The following is a 16878-nucleotide window of genomic DNA, read 5'->3' on the forward strand; positions in this document are numbered from 1 at the left end:
CTCACCTTTTCCCCGTGAGAGAGGTGCCCTCCCGAGATGGGTTGGCCCGGGTACAGGTTCCTTTCTCTATGACAGATCTAGCCCAGATTAAGGAGAAGTTGGGTCGGTACTCTGAGAACCACACCAGATTCATTGAAGGGTTTAAATCCCTCACCCTACAGTATGATCTGTCTTGGTCAGACGTGCACATCATTCTTGCTACTTGTTGCACCCCAGATGAAAAGAAGCGAATCTGGGACTTGGCCATAGCAGTAGGAGATGAGAAAGCCCTCGGTGGCACATGGGCAGGGGTCCCAGGCCCTACTGCTGTCCCTGTACAAGACCCTAGATGGAATTATGGAAATGAGAGCCACCATAGGCAAAGAAACCACATGTTAGACTGCATTTTCCAAGCCATGGAGAGAGGCATTAGGAGGCGAGTGCACTATAGCAAACTTAGGGAAGTTACTCAAGGTAAAGAGGAGAATCCTGCTCTCTTCTTGTCCAGACTAGTAGAAGCTATGAAACAATATACAAATGTTGACCCCGACACTGATGAGGGGGCAACTATCTTACGCTTCCATTTTATAGGACAGTCAGCCCCAGACATCAGGCGGAAACTGCAAAAGCTTGATCTGGGACCCCAGACTCCAACTAACCAATTACTAGATGCTGCTTTTAAGGTGTTTCACAACAGGGACCAGGGAATGGAGGAAGGACACACCCGAGAGAAACTGCTTGTAGCCGCTCTCACTTCTTTGACCCTGACCCGTGGGCAGAAGCGGAGGGGCTCTTGCCATGCCTGTAGACAGTATGGGCATTGGTCACGGGAGTGTCCTTCGAAGGAAAGACCACCCTCGTCTCCGTGTCCAGCCTGTGGGCAACAGGGACACTGGAAATGTCAGTGTCCCTCCTGGCAAAGACCCCGACGACCCAAGAGGCATCCCCCTATCTTCCAGTCTCCTGAAGGCCCGGAAAAGGGGTGCCTTAGGGCCGGCTTGCTCCCGGTTTCCATCACAATGGCTGAACCCAGGGTTAATCTTGAGGTGGAAGGTAAGCGGACTACCTTTCTCAAAACGGGACCTACTTTTCCTGCCCTTCCTTCACACAATGGTCCTACATTGCCTTTGCAGCATCAGGTAATTGGGAGAAGGGGGGAGATACCTAGATGTAGGGACACCCTAGCTGGTGCCCATGAAGACAGATTATCACAATATACATTTCTGGCCATCCCTTCTTCAATATGTCCTTTATTAGGAAGAGACATAATGGAGAAGCTAAATTCTAAATTGTTCCTTATCTCAAATCAAAGTTCCCTAGACACTCCTTTGCAAAGACCTCCCACTATCTCATCCAAACTCTGGGATAAAGTACCTTCCATTGTTTGGGATCAAGGCATTCCAGGAAGAGCTACTCAGTTACCCCTTAACTCTCCCCTCCAGCCAGTGAAAAAACCCAATGGGACTTGGCCTACGGTCCAAGACCTTGGGCATATTAATGGAGCAATAATTTCTGCACACCCCATTGTCCCTAGCCCATATACAATCCAAACTCAGATTCCAGGAAACTCTCAGGGGTTTTCTGTGATTGGCTTGAAAGATGTTTTCCCCTGCATACCTCTACACCCAAAGTGTAGATTCCTTTTAGCGGTTGAGTGGGTTTTCCCCTCAGACCCCAGACCCCAACAAGTCAGGCGTTGTGCCCTTTCACTGGACCTCAGAGACAGCCTGCACCATTTTAGGGCTGCCCTCAACAAAGACTTTAGAGCTTTAAAAATGACTAATAGCTCCATTTTACAATACATCGATGACCTCTTGATTTCTAGCCCACCAGAGGCTGCCTGTGTCATGGACACAATTTCCACCTTAAAATTCCTAGGATTTGTAGATGAGAGAAAGCAATTTGCCCTCCGCGTTTTAGCTCTGTACCTGGAACCTGATCTGAGGCCAGTGGCTCAAAGTAACAGCACTGGAGCTCACAGACCCCCTCCTCTCCCTAAGCCCATCCTAAGGAGAGGGGAATCACCAGGGGAAGATTGGCAGATCGATTTCACCCACCTGCCACCTTGCAAAAGGTGCAAGACCCTAAAAAGATCCCTCACCATGCTATGTGAGGAAGCAAAAGCTGATTGGATCCAATCTCCCAAAATAGCCCTTACTAGAATCAAACTTGCTCCTCCAGCAGATTTAAGACTAAGCCCATTTGAGGGGAAACCCTTTCTTTTAGATACAGAAATTATTCACGGTTTTGTTCAGTTTTCTAAACTATTCAGGCAGATCCACCAGCTCTGGAGGGAATATGCTAACAAGATCCTTCCCAAACCCTCAAGAGAGGAGAAAGAGGAATCCCTCCACCCAGCCACACCTGGAGATTTGGTATACCTGAAAACCTGGAGTAGATCGAACCAGCTAACACCCCGACGGGATGGGCCCCATCACCTAATTTTGTCCACTTCCACAGAAGTAAAATTAGAGGGGCAGAATACCTCTCATATTAAACCCTTTAACCTCCCCGGGAAACAGGTGGTGAAGGGGGAACAGATGTCACTCATTCCTGTGAGCTGCTGGAGGACCTCAAATTCCTCTTCTGCCAGAAGAACGAGCCTAAGGATGCTCCGGAATGGGTAGACCCCCATCCCCTTTCCTCCTTGTTCCCTTAAATCTCTTACTCCTTTTCTTACATTTTTCTGATTCTTTAAATCTTGCCAGCCAGACAGAAAACCCCCTGATTTAAACCCTGTGATTTTTTTTACATTGTCATTTCTTTAGTTGCTTTTAGGATGAAAGCTCTCTCTCATCATGGAAGATGCCACTCCCAGCCTGGATCTCTGGACATTGCCTAAAGTCGACACCTCTCTCCCTTCAACATAGGCAGGGCCAGCTATACAACCATACCCAGCTTGGAAGAAGCTACAGAAGATTGAGACCTTCATCCCTTTTCCCTTAGATATTTGGAGAGGGGGGAGATGACATGGGCATTGTGCAGAGATGGCAGCAACCCTGTACCCCTTGACTCTGGCAGGCTGTGAGCAGGGGAATTCCCTTCCCCCTTCCTGCCCTTGAGACCCCAAGGCAAGGACCATTGTCCTTGGAATTCCTTTGAGTTGAAATAGGCAAAGAGATACACCTCCTGGACACACCCAGACAGTCTAGGCCCTGAGGGTCTAGGACGGACCCTGCACCAACTCCCAGCCTGAGTGCAGGGAGTCACGTACACACTACCAGAAAGGATACAAAAGAGCGAGAACTGGGGGACTCGGGGGAGCCTCCCATGGCTGCTCCACTCATGCTGTCTTGCTGGCCATTAATCCTATCTTACTAATAAATCTTTCTTTTTTACTTTTAAGCTAAGTTTGGAGTCCTCTCATTCTTGAGAATGGTTTCCTTCCCGAACCCAGGGGTTCACCAATTTGCTCCCCTATAACAATCTTTCCCTCTAAACCTGCCCCTCCTGACAGCTTCTCCAGATTCTATTGACAATGCTGCATAATTGATATAATAATTGATCATTATAATAACTGGTAATATAATAATTGATGTAGACTCAAAACCTTGGAATTACCTTTGATTCTTCCTTCTCCCTCCTCTCCCATATCTAAGCAATCTCCAAGTGCTTGTCGACATGGAATCTAGAGACCCCAAACTTGTGGCTTGGTGAGATCTGATGAACCCCAAGTTTTAGAAATAGCTTGTAGGTTGGAGACCCCAAAGCTCGTGCTTGTTCCCTGTTCCCGTGAGAATCCACCCTAAAGGGAATCTCAGGCTAGCAGTTGCAGACTGAATAATGGACCCTAGGGTAAATGCTAAATACCCTTTTGTCCTAGGTAGTCTTCCCCATTGTATCAGAGACCCCATCCCAGGAAGACACACCTGGGTAGGGACCATCCTTTAGTATCCATTGTGTAAGCAGCCCCTTCCCCTACACCCTAGCCTCTAGCTATGATTCCTTTCCCAAGCTTGATTGTATCCTGTCAGTATAATGTCAATCATCTTTCCCAGCCCCTGGAACTTCCCAAATGGTATATAAGTTCCCCAATTTCCTTTGTTCCTGGGAGTTATCATCTAGCGCGGTGTCACTCCCAGGGTGATCAGGGAGCTGAGCAAAGTGTTCATTTCTTGGACTCTGCACAAGGCGCAGCTCTGCAAAAGAGGCCAGGTAGCCCTCATCCCCCTTTCCCTTGATTAAAGAGTGATTTTATGACTATTTAATAGTTCTGCATTTTTTCTATATTAACATGCTTTTGATAATACCTCTACCACAACTTTTGCAGCTTTCTCCCTTTTTTCCACTCATATTGCCACCACTGTAGTTTGGCCCTAATCACATTTGGCTTATACTATGGTAATAATTTTTGAAAGCTCTTTCTCTTTCCAGACTCTCTGATTTTCCATTTGTCCTTTTTATAAGCTGACCTGAATAATCTTTTAAGGCATAGCTCATTTACTTCCCTCTCAAAAATTGTTAATGGTTCCCTTTTGCCCTTGGGATAAAAAATATAAACTCCTTATCTTTTCATTTAAGGTCTTCCACAATCTAGATCTCATATTCCCTTTAAACTCTTATTTAAAATGACCCCTTTACCCACTCTATGTATCAGTACAGGCATCTCTCCCATCCCTTCTCAGTTTAATCTGGAATTCTTCTTTTCTACAAAAAAGCAATTTTGTAGTAGCAAATGAATTAGAAATGAAGAAGTTGTCTATCATTTGGGAAACGGCTAGCTAAAGGTTGATATGTGAATGTAATAGAATACTATCAAGCCATTAGAAATGATGGATAGTTTCAGGACACTCTGGGAAGACTTCTATGAAATGATGCAGAGTAAAGTGAATAGAACCAGAACATTTTCTACAACAAACATTGTAAAGGCAGACAACTGAGAAATGCAATGATCGACCAATGTTTTAGAGGACTGATGATGAGAATGTTCCCTGCTTATTGGCAGAGGGATGATGGACTCCAGGTATAGAATTAGACATACACTTTTTATTTATTTAAAAACATTTTTTTTAAACCCTAACATCTTTATATATATATATCCCTCTATATTAATTTTATTTGTTACAGGGCTAGGCAATGGGGGTTAAGTGGCTTGCCCAGGGTCACACAGCTAGGAAGTGTCTGAGGCCAAATTTGAACCTAGGACCTCCTGTCTCTAGGCCTGGCTCTCAATCCACTGAGCCATCCAGCTACCCCCTAGACATATATTTTTAGACAAAGACAAGAGGAGAATTTATCATGCTTGATTCAATTTAATAAATATTTATTAAGTGCCTACTGTGTGCCAGCATTGTGTGAAGAATTGAGGATAAAGATAAGGAAAAAACCAAGCCATTTCATACACTCCGGAGACTAAAGGTGACAATGTAATCCAGCAAGATAGCATACAAAAGAGAAGTGAGACGATAGGGAAAGGGTTACCAGGAGGCATCTAATTCTGTGTAGGTGAAACTAAGTAGAGTTTTAAAATTATGATTAAGTGTATTTGTCACAAGGGTTTTGTTTTTCTTTTTCTTTCAATGGAGGCTTGTGGGAAGGACAGAAAATAAATGCTTGTTAATTAAACATTAAATTTTTTAAGAAGAAAAGGAAAAGCACTTTCTCTATGAAGTCTTTTCTGACTCCTCTAGCTGAAAAGAATTGCTCCCTCCTCAAATTTGGCTAGAGAATTTTGGTTGGATTTCTCCTTTGTCCCAATTATATTCTACATTGTATTTTACAGGATTTTTACAGGATTATAGATTTAGAATCAGAAGGGAACTTTGATGCAATCAGTTCAATATCTTTATTTTACAGCCTGAGTTAAATTTATTTGTATATATGCCTCATCTCCCTGAAGCAACATGTTACAATGGAAAGACTGTTTATGAAGTCTGAAGATCTGTGTTCAAGTGTTGCCTCTGCTACAGTGTGACCTTGGGCTGTTAACTTAGAAAAAACACAGAACTATTAAATAGTCATAAAGCCACTCTTTAATCAAGGGAAAGAGGGAACAGGGCTACTTGGCCTCTTATGCAGAGCTGCACCTTGTGCAGAGGCCAGGATTGAACACTGCTTCACTCTGCTCCCTGACCCCCTGGGAGTAACACCCCGCTATATGACGACTCCCAAGGAACAAAGGAAATTGGGGAACTTATATACCATTTGGGAAGATCCAGGGGCTGGGAAAGATGATTGACATTATACTGGTTAAGGATGGGATTTACAATCAAGCCTAGGAAAGGAATCATAGCCAGAGGGTAGGGTGCAAAGGAAGGGGCTACTTACAATGGATACTAACTAAAGGATAGTTCCTGCCCAGGTGTGTCTTCCTGGGAAGGGTCTTTGATACAATGGGGAAGACTACCTAAAGCAAAAGTGTATTTAGCATTTACCCTGGGGTCCATTATTCAGTCTGCAACTGCTAGCCTGAGATTCCCTTCAGGGTGGATTCTCATGGGAACAGGGAAGCACAAGCTTTGGGGGTCTTCAGCCTACAAGCTATTTCTAAAACTTGGGGTTCATCAGATCTCACCAAGCCACAAGTTTGGGGTCTCTAGATTCCACATCGACAAGCTTAATAAGTGAAACTTTTCCCAATACATAAGATTTTATTTTGGCCCCTGTAAAGATTTCGCTATAGACCAAGGAAGTAAAAAAACAATTGAGCAAATTACAAAAGCTTCTCTCTTTTTACTTTTTGTCCAGATATTTTGTTTGAGAGATAGTCACTCCTTTTGAAAATAGACCCAAAATCCAACATTACAGGTTTCCACTAAAACAATGATGACAACAAAAACCAAAAATAAAAACTTTATATTGAATGACTAGAACGCTAGGAGACAAAATGCCTCAGTTAAGAGACACTTCAGAGCAAGGGTCGGCAACCTTTTTGACCCGGAGAGCCATAACCCACTAAGGAAAGAGGAGGATGGAGGCGGAAGGCGGTAGAATATGGGGCGGGGACTGAAGGGCCCCCTGGGGGCACATCCTGGGGCTCGGGAGGTGGAGTCAGATATGGCTCAAGAGCCTTACGTTGCCGACCCCAGCTTTAGAGACTAGTCTAGGTCCCTCACTTTACGGACCTTTGAGAGAGGATGTTACTTGTTCCAGGGATTCTTTTTCACCTGAAGCCAGGTATCTCCAGTTCTCAGCCCAAACTCTTTCCACTTGCCCTGTGCTACTGGTGCTACCCGGAGGACACAGGGATCCTCTCACCCACCTAAGGCTAGACCTACAGGTCAGCTGGAGGTTCTGATCAGCCCCGCCCCGCTCCTCTTCAAATAGCGCTGACCTGCACTGCGTCTCCGATCCTTTAGAGGGCGCAGGGCAGCGGGATCCCGCCTCTCTAATACTCTTCCGCCTTCTCTGTTCTTTTCCTTGCGGCAGCTGCGATCACTTCCGGTGCCGGATTCTCAGCAGCCTCGGACGCGAGATCGATGAGGGTGAGCGGGCCCTGGCCGCTGGAGCGATTGGGGGCATTGGGGCCGGCGCAGTGCTGAGGGAGGCGGGCTGGTTGCCCGGGCCAAAGCCTCAGGAGGGTGGAGGGCAGAGAGCAGGGCTAGTCGGCCGGAGTTAGTCGGAGCTGACGGAGCCGGGCCGTCGCTGCGCGGCTCCCGCGCCAACCGGACTGGTGGCATCTCCTGTAGACCGGATCCGAGAGGCCCGGAGTCCAGCCCCTGCACAGCATCCCTGACAGGTGGTCAGGTCTGATCGACCACCATCGCTGCTGGAGAGCTCACTACTTTGTGAGGCGGCTCATTCTCTGGTTAGACAATTCTAACCCTTAGAAAACCCACTCTTACAAATGGCCGCTATCTCCTTCCCTGTTACTTCCTATCATTGCAACCCGGCTCTCGTCAGTGTAAAGTCAGGCCTCTTTTTATCTTGGAGTTCAGCTTCATGCCCCCTTCTCCAGGAGGCGGCCCTCCCTTCGTTATTTAAGATAACTCACTTAACCTATAGGAATAGAATGTTCTTTAAAAATAAGTACTTTTGCCTTAATCGTTCTCCTGGTTTTGTAGACGAGGAAATTGAGGTCCAGAGGAGCAAAGTGACTTTCCTAAAAAATGCCAGAGGGGGAGATCATTCTCCTAAAGTCAGTTCTTTCACCGCTTGTCTTCTCACATAACATTGATCGGAGGTCTCATACACTAGCATGTTGTGTTCTGTATTCTGAAGATGATATGGAGTGCAGTAAAAAGAGTAGATTTGACTCCTGCTCTCTCACTGTGTAGTTTTGGGCCCTTCCCTTCATTTTCAAGAGCTTTCATTTCCTTTCACTAGATACTATTATTGAATGCATTATTGCAGATAATAACCACACTCCTAACCCCCAACCCAAAATACTTTGCTATGTGTCTTTAACTTAAACTACATGGTAAACTTTGCCACATACTCAATGGGGCAAATAACATACCCACTCTGCCCTCAAGTATATGCTTGGCAAATGCTGAATTGAACTCAGCCTACTTGGGGCTTATGGATATCGGTTTCATACAACACAATGTATTTGAGTTGCATTAATTTGGCATACATTTATGGTGCTATGTGTAGAGCATTGTGTCCCAAAATGGGAAGAGAGGCAGGTAAGATGATACAACCTTGCTGTCATGGAGCTCACAGGTTGGTAGGGGTATTAAAAACTATATTAGCACATGTAGAAAGTATACAGAAACTGTAATGCAGAAAGAATCACAAGCAGGACTTGAGATGCCAAAGAGGAAAGAGAATGTATTTTATGTGGAAGAGGGGTTAGACCTGCCCCACCTGGGACCTTTAGAGGGTGGACAAAAAACCAGTGGGGTAGAAATTACAGTGAGACCAATTTCCAAATAGTATAAGGAAAATTTGCCAGCATTCAAGAACTCTCCAAAAATGTATTGGGCTGGGTTGGAAGATCACTGGGGAACATCAAAGGGAGGCTGAAAGACCACTTTTTAGTATGTGGTAGAGGGAATTTCCATTCAGAAATAGGTTGGATAAGATAACCTCCAAAGTCTCTTTCAACTCCCAGAATATTTGATTCATGCATTAATTTATCAAATATCTGCTTTGTGACTTCACTGTTCTGGGGGCAGGGAGAAACAAATAAATTAAACAATCTCCACTCAGGAAAACTTATAGCATTAGTCCTTTTTTTAAAATTATTTTCATTTAAAATATTTCCCAGGGGCAAATGGGTGGCTCAGTGGATTGAGAGCCAGGCCTAGAGACCGAAGAAGGTCCTAGGTGTGACCCTGGGCAAGTCACTTAACCCCCATTGCCTAGCCCTTCCTGCTCTTCTGCCTTGGAACCAATACAAGTATTGATTCCAAGATGGAAGGTAAGGGTTTGTATAAGATATATATTCCAATTACATATAAAAAAATTTTTAGCAATCACTCAAAATTTTAAGTTCTATAGTTCACTCCCTCTTTTCCTCCCTTCCTTGAGAAGGCAAGCAATTAGTTATCAATTATATATGTGAAGTCATGCAAAATATATTTCCATATTAGCTCTGTTGCAAAAGAAAACAAAGTTGTTTTTTTTTAAAGTATGCTTCAATCTGCATTCAGAATTCATCAGTTCTCTCTGGAAGTGGATAGCATTTTTCTTCACAAATCCTTTGGAATTGTCTTAGATGTAGCCCCCCACAGCTTTTGGTTACTGATAACCCCTCTCTGAGCCTCACTATCTGTAAAATGGTGACGACGATACCCAGCTATAGAACACTGACAAGTTTCTTACAGGCCAAATGATAGAGTATTTTCATTTGAGTGGGCTTAGGAGGCATTCTGATGGTAGTGGATATTATCTCCTGGGCTAGAGCTCAGGAGACATATGTCTGTCACCCTTCTCCACCAAGAATAAGCTGTATGAGCTCAGGAAAATCACTTGTCTTCTCTGGTCTCAGTTTCTTCAGCTTGGACTATAATCTCTAAATTATTGTTCAGTTCTTAATAGTCTGTGGTTCTCTGGTTTTTATGCATGTCTTATTTTTTGAAGTGATGTAGAAGTGCTCAAAGGCTCCATGGAAGGAATGAACCCAGATCAATCTCTTGATTTCAGAGGAAACCAGCCCTTAGCTCTTGCAACTCATGCAAGAGTTTCCTTTGAGAACTCCGAACAAGTTGCCACGATGCCCTTTCTACATGGCTTCCGGAGGATCATTTTTGAGTACCAGCCTTTGGTAGATGCAATTTTGGGATCTCTGGGCATACAAGATCCTGACAGACAGGACAGTCTGGAGAGGTAATTCAGTTCCTTTCCTCTATGGTTTATCTAAAGCATTGAAGGCTACCTAATGTTTATGGCAAGTGGAGATTTCCCCTTTCTGACCATGAATTCTGTTCCTGGGGCAAACATGGGAGAGCCAGTGCTAGTCTTTAGGAAGCAGTAAGTAAGGATATTGTATTGGAGGAGGGGGTGGTGTCATAGACCTAGATTTTAACTGACTTTGTGATTTTAAGGAAGCCTCCATTCTTACCCCAGTGTCTTCGTCCCTCTGTATCTTAACATCCTCTATCTGCAATAGAGATGAATGGAGGTAGTGCCTTTGTTTCAGGACTTCACATTCAGTTATGTCTTGGAAGGCATATGACCTGAATTTCTGGTCATCAGCTTTATTTTTAATGCATCAGAGGAGCAAACCCTTACAGAGTACTGTTGATAAATCATTTTGGAAGGTGAAGAATCACTCCCCTAATGTGCCCTCTGTAGCAACCTACATTTTCACATATTGGGTTTATTTAAAAACTGAGGCACAACTGGTAAAATCCTATTTTGTCTCAGACAAAATGTTATGGTTATGTTCCTTTAACCACTAGTGTTGACTTAGCACTTAGGGTTTTGGCCAGTGGCAGTGCATGAACTCATGTAGGGAAGCCCCCAGATAATCTTTAGAAACGATTCGTGGCTAAAGCATCTATCTGTGTTGGAAAAAAATTAGGAAAACTATATACTGTCAAAGTGGGAGGAGTTAAGTTAGCTCAAAAGATCCTTTTTAGCTCTAACATTCCATAATTTAGACATGTGGTTTAACTTTAATGTAAAGAGGGGTCTGTTGAAGAAGCAGTGAGTTAAAAGGGATAGCAATAATTGCTAGACTTATATTAGCTTTTTTTCATTCTGGAATTACTGGGATCAACGACTAAAGAAGGTAGATTGAGTTCTTGGCATTTTACTTTTAACTTGATGTCTCAGTTCTTTGACATTGTGGAGCAAACAACTAACCCAATCTTAAGAATACGTAGAGCTTCAAACTGAGGACATCCCATCAGGCAGTAATCTGAGAAAGCAACTAGAGAAGCCAGTGACAGGAACCTAGGACTTTGCAGATCTCCAGTATTCAACCCTGGCATAAGTTGGGTTTCATTCAGTGGATAAACATCACTGCACAGAAATTTGTCAGAGAAAATTTTCTTCCAGAGCTGAGCTAATGCCACTAATGGGCAATTTTAGTACAGGACTAAACCATGATATTAAAGCACTGTTCTTTTTAACATAGGGCAGGTCATCAGGAAGGGATTACCCATTCATACCACATGTCTTATGTTTAGACTTCTTCCCAATGTATTCCTTTATAACCATCTAATTTCCTTTCTGTGTCTCAGCCCAAGTTACTTGGCTAATGATGGCAGTCGGGTCCTTGTTCTCAATGAGCTGTTGGAGAGGGAGGCACATTCTCCTTTTTACCAGGAAGGTGTGAGCTATTCCTTGCTGAAGATGGCAGAGCTTGGACTGACACATGCAGCTGACATCCTGCTGCAGAATGGAGCCAACCTCAACTTTGAAGGTCAGTTGATTAGTGGGGTGTCATTCTAACCTGCTTTCTTTGACAGTCCTTTTAAGAACTGAACAGGCAGCTTAAGAGTGCAATCATGCCTTGGTGTAAAGGCCAGGTCTTGGATGTTTCTGGTCCTTTGATTCGTCAGGTACCACTTTCATTTTTACTGTTTAAACTCTTAGAGCAGCCACATTCACATTCAACTTGTGGGCAAATGCCTAATGGGGGGATAAGAGGACTTGGCTGAGCATCTCCGACTTTCCTTTCAAATGGTTCTCTTGCCACCTCTGTTCTAGCTAAAGCCACGTCTTTGCTTCAGCTCCTCCTGGGTGATTGATTTAGCAGCCTTTCCCCAAGTCCCCAGTTATGTCGCCTCTCCCATTAACGTTAATGAAAATGCGCCTGCTGGCACTGAGCCCAGGGCTAAGAGAAGATAATTTCTTGCTGCTTTTCTCTGAGCTGTCTTGCAGTTTATTTGTTAATACCGTGTGGAGAAGAAAGCAGATAAGCTGCTTTGGGCATAAATCATGGCACGAAGGCGTTAGTTTCCTGTCGTGTAAATGGCCACAGAACCAGGCTGCTCCATGCAAAGGAGAATGTGGTCCTTGGATTACATGGGGTAGGTAGGGTCTGGGCAGTGGGCAGTCATGGGTAATGTATAGCTGGACAAGGCATTTTAACACAGTTGGGCCATTGGTGATTTGTAGCTGTTTTAATTACAGATAGTGGGGTTGGATAGAGCATGCAGTGCTTGTTCTCAGGACTGGCTAGGCTCTGTCCTGCTAGTCAAGCACTTTTGGTTTGCAAAAGCTTCAAAAGGGAGGATTTGGCTGAGAACCCTTGTCTTGAATCTGAGCCAGTAAGTGGGAGGAAAGATCCTGGACAAGTTTAGGGGAGGAAAGGTCCTGCCTGATTACCATAGGACTGAATAAATGGTTCTGCTAATCAGGAAGGAATGCTCCTACTGGTGCCCCAGATAGTTTTTGTTCTCTCTTAATAACTCTTGCTCTTGATACCCTTGCTGTGGCTGGCAATACAGCTGTAGAACCTATTACTGTGAGACTAAAGCTGGGCTCTGGAGCCAGATGTCATGGGATAGCATGTGTATGTTGCTTTGGATCTTGGACTCTCATAACATCTTTGTCTCTAGATCCTGTCACTTACTATACTGCTCTGCACATTGCTGTCCTCCGTAATCAGTCTGACATGGTAGAGCTGCTGGTGCATCATGGAGCTGACATTAACAGGAGAGACCGGGTATGCTGGTTTGGGATAAAGAGGGTGGGAAAGCTTGGAGGCCCATAATCCATGCTAAGAATGGCATTTCTCCAGTGCTATTTGTAATGTCTCATCAACAGGAACCCAACCTAGATTCTTTTTAAGTCTAACTAACCTCTCCCCCCCCCTCCCCCATGGCTCCTGGTTAACCTCCTTTATGTTCTTCTGGCTCAGATCCATGAGAGCAGCCCTCTTGACTTGGCCAGTGAGGAACCTGAGCGGCTTCCCTGCTTGCAACGACTCCTAGACCTTGGGGCTGATGTTAATGCTGCTGACAAGCATGGTTGGTAGCTCTTGGAAGATGACATTCTATGAACATGAATTCTCCCCTACCCCCCCCCCCAAAAAAAAAAAAAAGAGTAACTTAGAATTAAGCAGAGGAGCAGCTAGGTGGCTCAGTGGATTAAAAGCCATGACCAGAGACAGGAGGACCTAGGTTCAAATTTAACCTCAGACACTTCCCAGCTATGTGACCCTAGGCAAGTCACTTAACCCCCATTGCCTAGCACTTACCACTCTTCTGCCTTGGGACCAATACACAGTATTCTAAGAAGGTAAGGGTTAAAAAAAAAAAAGAATTAAGCAGAAAGTGGATGGTGACTTATTTTATAGCAAGCATAGGCCCGTGGACCCTAAGACTGCCAGGTTCTATTCAGGTTACTTTTACTAATATAGTTTAGTCCTGAATAAGGTACTTAGCATCCATTTTCTTCTTACTAGAGTGTCAGGTAACTGATTTGCAAAGGAACTTGAAACATACAAAGCTTTATCTCCTCAAAGCTGGCAAAGGGTACTAAAAAACAAAGGGGCTCTACTTAACGGTTCCCCAGGCCCCTTCCAACTCTGGTACTGATCTGTTAGCTCCCACATCTAGATTCACAAAGGGGTGCCCACAGAGGGCTCCACCCACCCTATGGTTGTTTTCCCAAACTAGCCCAGATTTTAGAAAACTCCTTAGGCTAGATTCTACAATCTTGTTTTTAAAATATTTTGATGACCAAGTCTCAGTATAACTGGTCTCCTTTGTAATCTTTAGTTTATGTATTTTAAAAACATTCTGAGAATCTGTGATACAGATTAAGAATCCCTATCCTAAACTCAAAAAGTACCTTTCCTGTAATTGTATGTCCTTGTTTTGTAAAGAAATATTTAGCTCTTTCTATGCTATCCTCCTAACCCAAGCAACACAGAGGTGCCTTCTGGAGAGTCCAGGAGAGCAGCGGCTCTGGAGGCCTGGGTATTTTCAGAGCCAGTCTCGATCATGATGCTGAGTATATTTACTGTATTGTCCTTCTTTCAGGAAAGACGGCTTTGCTTCATGCATTAGCCAGTAGTGATGGGGTCCAAATCCATAACACTGAGAACATCCGGCTCTTGTTGGAAGGAGGTGAGTGGCTAAGACTAGGTGTTGTGGCAGCCCATTTTATATGTAATAACTTCCACTCCCACTTCCCTCCTCATGCAGTTTTACACCATACTAGTTTCTTCAGCTGCTAGGCACACAATTTTGTTATTCTCTTTTTAGGTTTGTATCTACTATAAAGAACTTCTTTAATCATTTCAGTTGTGCTTGGGTGTATTGATCTCTTGTAACCTGGCCATATTAGCAGTGTGATCTTCCTCTTGTGTTCCAGGAGCAAATGTAAAGGCCACCACCAAAGATGGTGACACAGTCTTTACATGCATCATCTTCCTGCTTGGTGAAACAGTGGGAGGGGACAAAGAGGAAGCCCGCATGATCAACCGGTTCTGCTTTGGTGTCACTCAGCTGCTATTGGCCCACGGAGCAGACCCTAGTGAATGCCCACCCCATGAATCTCTCACCAATATCTGCCTGAAGAACTTTAAGCTACACTTTCCACTCCTACGCTTCCTTCTGGAATCTGGAGTCCCCTACAATTGCTCACTCCATGGCCCGTCTTGCTGGTCTGGCTTCCATATTATCTTTGAGAGACTCTGTTCCCATCCAGGCTGTCCTGAAGATGATAGCCACTCTGAACTCCTGCAGAAAGCAGAGGCTGCTTTGGAGCTTATGGTAGCTAGTTCCCAGAGAATTCAGCTGCCTAGCAACTTTGAGGTCAACCCTAAGGGCTGCCTAGCAGAAAAGATCAAGGCCCTCTATTCCTCCTTAAAGCAACTAGAGTATTGTCCCCCACCCCTCAAACATTTGTGCCGTGTGTACATTCGCCAACAACTCCGACCTTGGCCTGTGGATGTCAAGGTTAAGGCCCTACCTCTTCCCGACAGGCTAAAGTGGTATCTCCTCATTGAGCACAGTGGTTCTAATGATGATGATGTCTGAGGTGGCCCAGCAAGCTCTTTCATCTTCCATTTGTCTTCCCCCAGCCCTGTCCTCCTCCCCCTCCCCTGGATCTCTGAGATTTCCCAGGTTGCAAGGCACAATGGTTGGAGGCAGCTTTAACTTGACAAATTGACCATTTGTGCACAAAATGAGTGTTAGGTCCCTGGGTTCTGGGAGGAGAGAGGGGGTAGCCCTTTTTCTCATTTATCTCCATCTAAACACAGCTGAGATTTGGGAAAAGACCTGGTTCTTCCTGGTGCTAGGAAAGATAGGTGGGTATTCCCTAGGGTTTCTGACTGGGGTGCTTGATGATAGATGCTTCACTCATTCCTAATATAAGATGCATTTTTGAAGGTGGGTTTGCCCCATGGGCTGAAGATTAGATTCTAGGCCTGGGAGGTGCTATGATGTCCTTTTATTTCCTCAGATTTAAGTGGAAGAGGAATTTACTTGCTGTGTAACAAGTCACTAAACTTCACCTCTAGATAGTATTGGAGGGAACAAAAAAGTCAGCCTATGCTGGTAGACGACTGCTATGAAACTAGGTTTTAGCAAGCATTTGGTCTTCTAGGAGCTGTAGGAAATTTACATTCTTCCTGGTTGGAGAAGCCACAGTAAAAAGTAATTTTAGGTAATCCCTTCTAATTTAAGGGACTTAAAGAAGTAGCCAGCCTCTTTTAATAGCTAAAGCCCCAGAAATTGGTTTTGTTTCAGGGTGAGAGGTATGGGAGAGGGCAAAGATAAGGTTGGTCATGTAACCCTTTGCCCTCCCTCTATTTTTTCACCATGGGTTCTCTTAGCTGTTACTTGGCAGTTCCTGCCAAAGTGCCTTTTGGGTGGCAGGGGAAAATAGCTACTGGAAACTTATATAAATCCACTTACATCCACTCCCATGAGTGAAGATAAGCTCAGACCTCTTTCTAACAGCACTGCAGAGATATGAAGCTGGGGGTGTTAGGTCACAATGCATAGGGCGTGAGCTACCTCACCTTGTCAGTGGGTAGTAGGTAGTATGTACAAAACCTAACATTAACATGCTGATATTCTCCCTAACCCTAGTGCAAATTATGGTTAAAGTGCCAAAACCAGGAGCTCTTTTCACTACTGGAAAATAAAGTGCTATGTATGATACTACTTGTGTTTAAAAGCAATTACAAGTGTATTCAAGTATGTGGCCTTTATCAGTCAGTCTTGTCTTTGTGAGGAAAGCCTCAAGTATGGGAAATCACCATTTAGTTCTGTTGTTAAGTCCAGACTGTGAAACTTCACTGCCAAAATCCATAGTCATTGTTCTCCCCTCCCCCAAAAAACTACAAAACTTTTAAGTCATGCTGGATGTTTGAAGACGTATAAAACTATACTATTATACTGCACTGATGTTTTGAGTAATCTAAAAGCAATTAAATGAGATCTTTTGTAAAATTAAACACTGACAAAGTCTCTTGTCTCTAACTTAAAGGGGGTTTTAGGGTCACATTTTCTATTTTCTCCTGTTAAGAATACTGAAGTTTTTGTCAGGAACCAATGAGAAAAAAAGTAGTTAAAGTCTTGGGTGAGACTGTCGGAGAAGTAG

The 16878-nt window shown here is 44.1% G+C and overlaps 1 protein-coding gene across 3 annotated transcripts; it reads left to right on the top strand.

Annotated features, from left to right (window-relative positions):
- The first annotated feature begins 9976 nt into the window (after positions 1 to 9976).
- On the top strand, positions 9977 to 16732 carry ASB6 (ankyrin repeat and SOCS box containing 6). Of its 3 annotated transcripts, XM_044661334.1 has the most exons (6): positions 9977 to 10191; positions 11553 to 11734; positions 12876 to 12982; positions 13178 to 13286; positions 14304 to 14390; positions 14638 to 16732. In XM_044661334.1, the coding sequence occupies exons 1-6, from the start codon at positions 9980 to 9982 to the stop codon at positions 15303 to 15305; spliced, it is 1365 nt and encodes a 454-aa protein (XP_044517269.1). In that variant the 5' UTR covers positions 9977 to 9979; the 3' UTR covers positions 15306 to 16732. The 3 variants fall into 3 exon arrangements, with proteins under 3 accessions (XP_044517269.1, XP_044517272.1, XP_044517271.1); XM_044661337.1 differs by lacking the exon at positions 14304 to 14390 and having other exon boundaries at positions 10079 to 10191; XM_044661336.1 differs by lacking the exons at positions 9977 to 10191; positions 11553 to 11734 and adding an exon at positions 11855 to 12344.
- The last annotated feature ends 146 nt before the right edge of the window (positions 16733 to 16878 follow it).

This window comes from Gracilinanus agilis, chromosome 2 (genome assembly GCF_016433145.1).
Source record: "Gracilinanus agilis isolate LMUSP501 chromosome 2, AgileGrace, whole genome shotgun sequence".
Taxonomy (NCBI): domain Eukaryota; kingdom Metazoa; phylum Chordata; class Mammalia; order Didelphimorphia; family Didelphidae; genus Gracilinanus; species Gracilinanus agilis.

Coding starts and splice junctions, on each gene's coding strand:
- ASB6 (XM_044661334.1), top strand. CDS start 9,980: ATGAACCCAGATCAATCTCTTGATTTCAGAGGAAACCAGCCCTTAGCT. Junction 12,983..13,177: donor ACATTAACAGGAGAGACCGG/GTATGCTGGTTT, acceptor CTTCTGGCTCAG/ATCCATGAGAGCAGCCCTCT. Junction 13,287..14,303: donor TAATGCTGCTGACAAGCATG/GTTGGTAGCTCT, acceptor TCCTTCTTTCAG/GAAAGACGGCTTTGCTTCAT.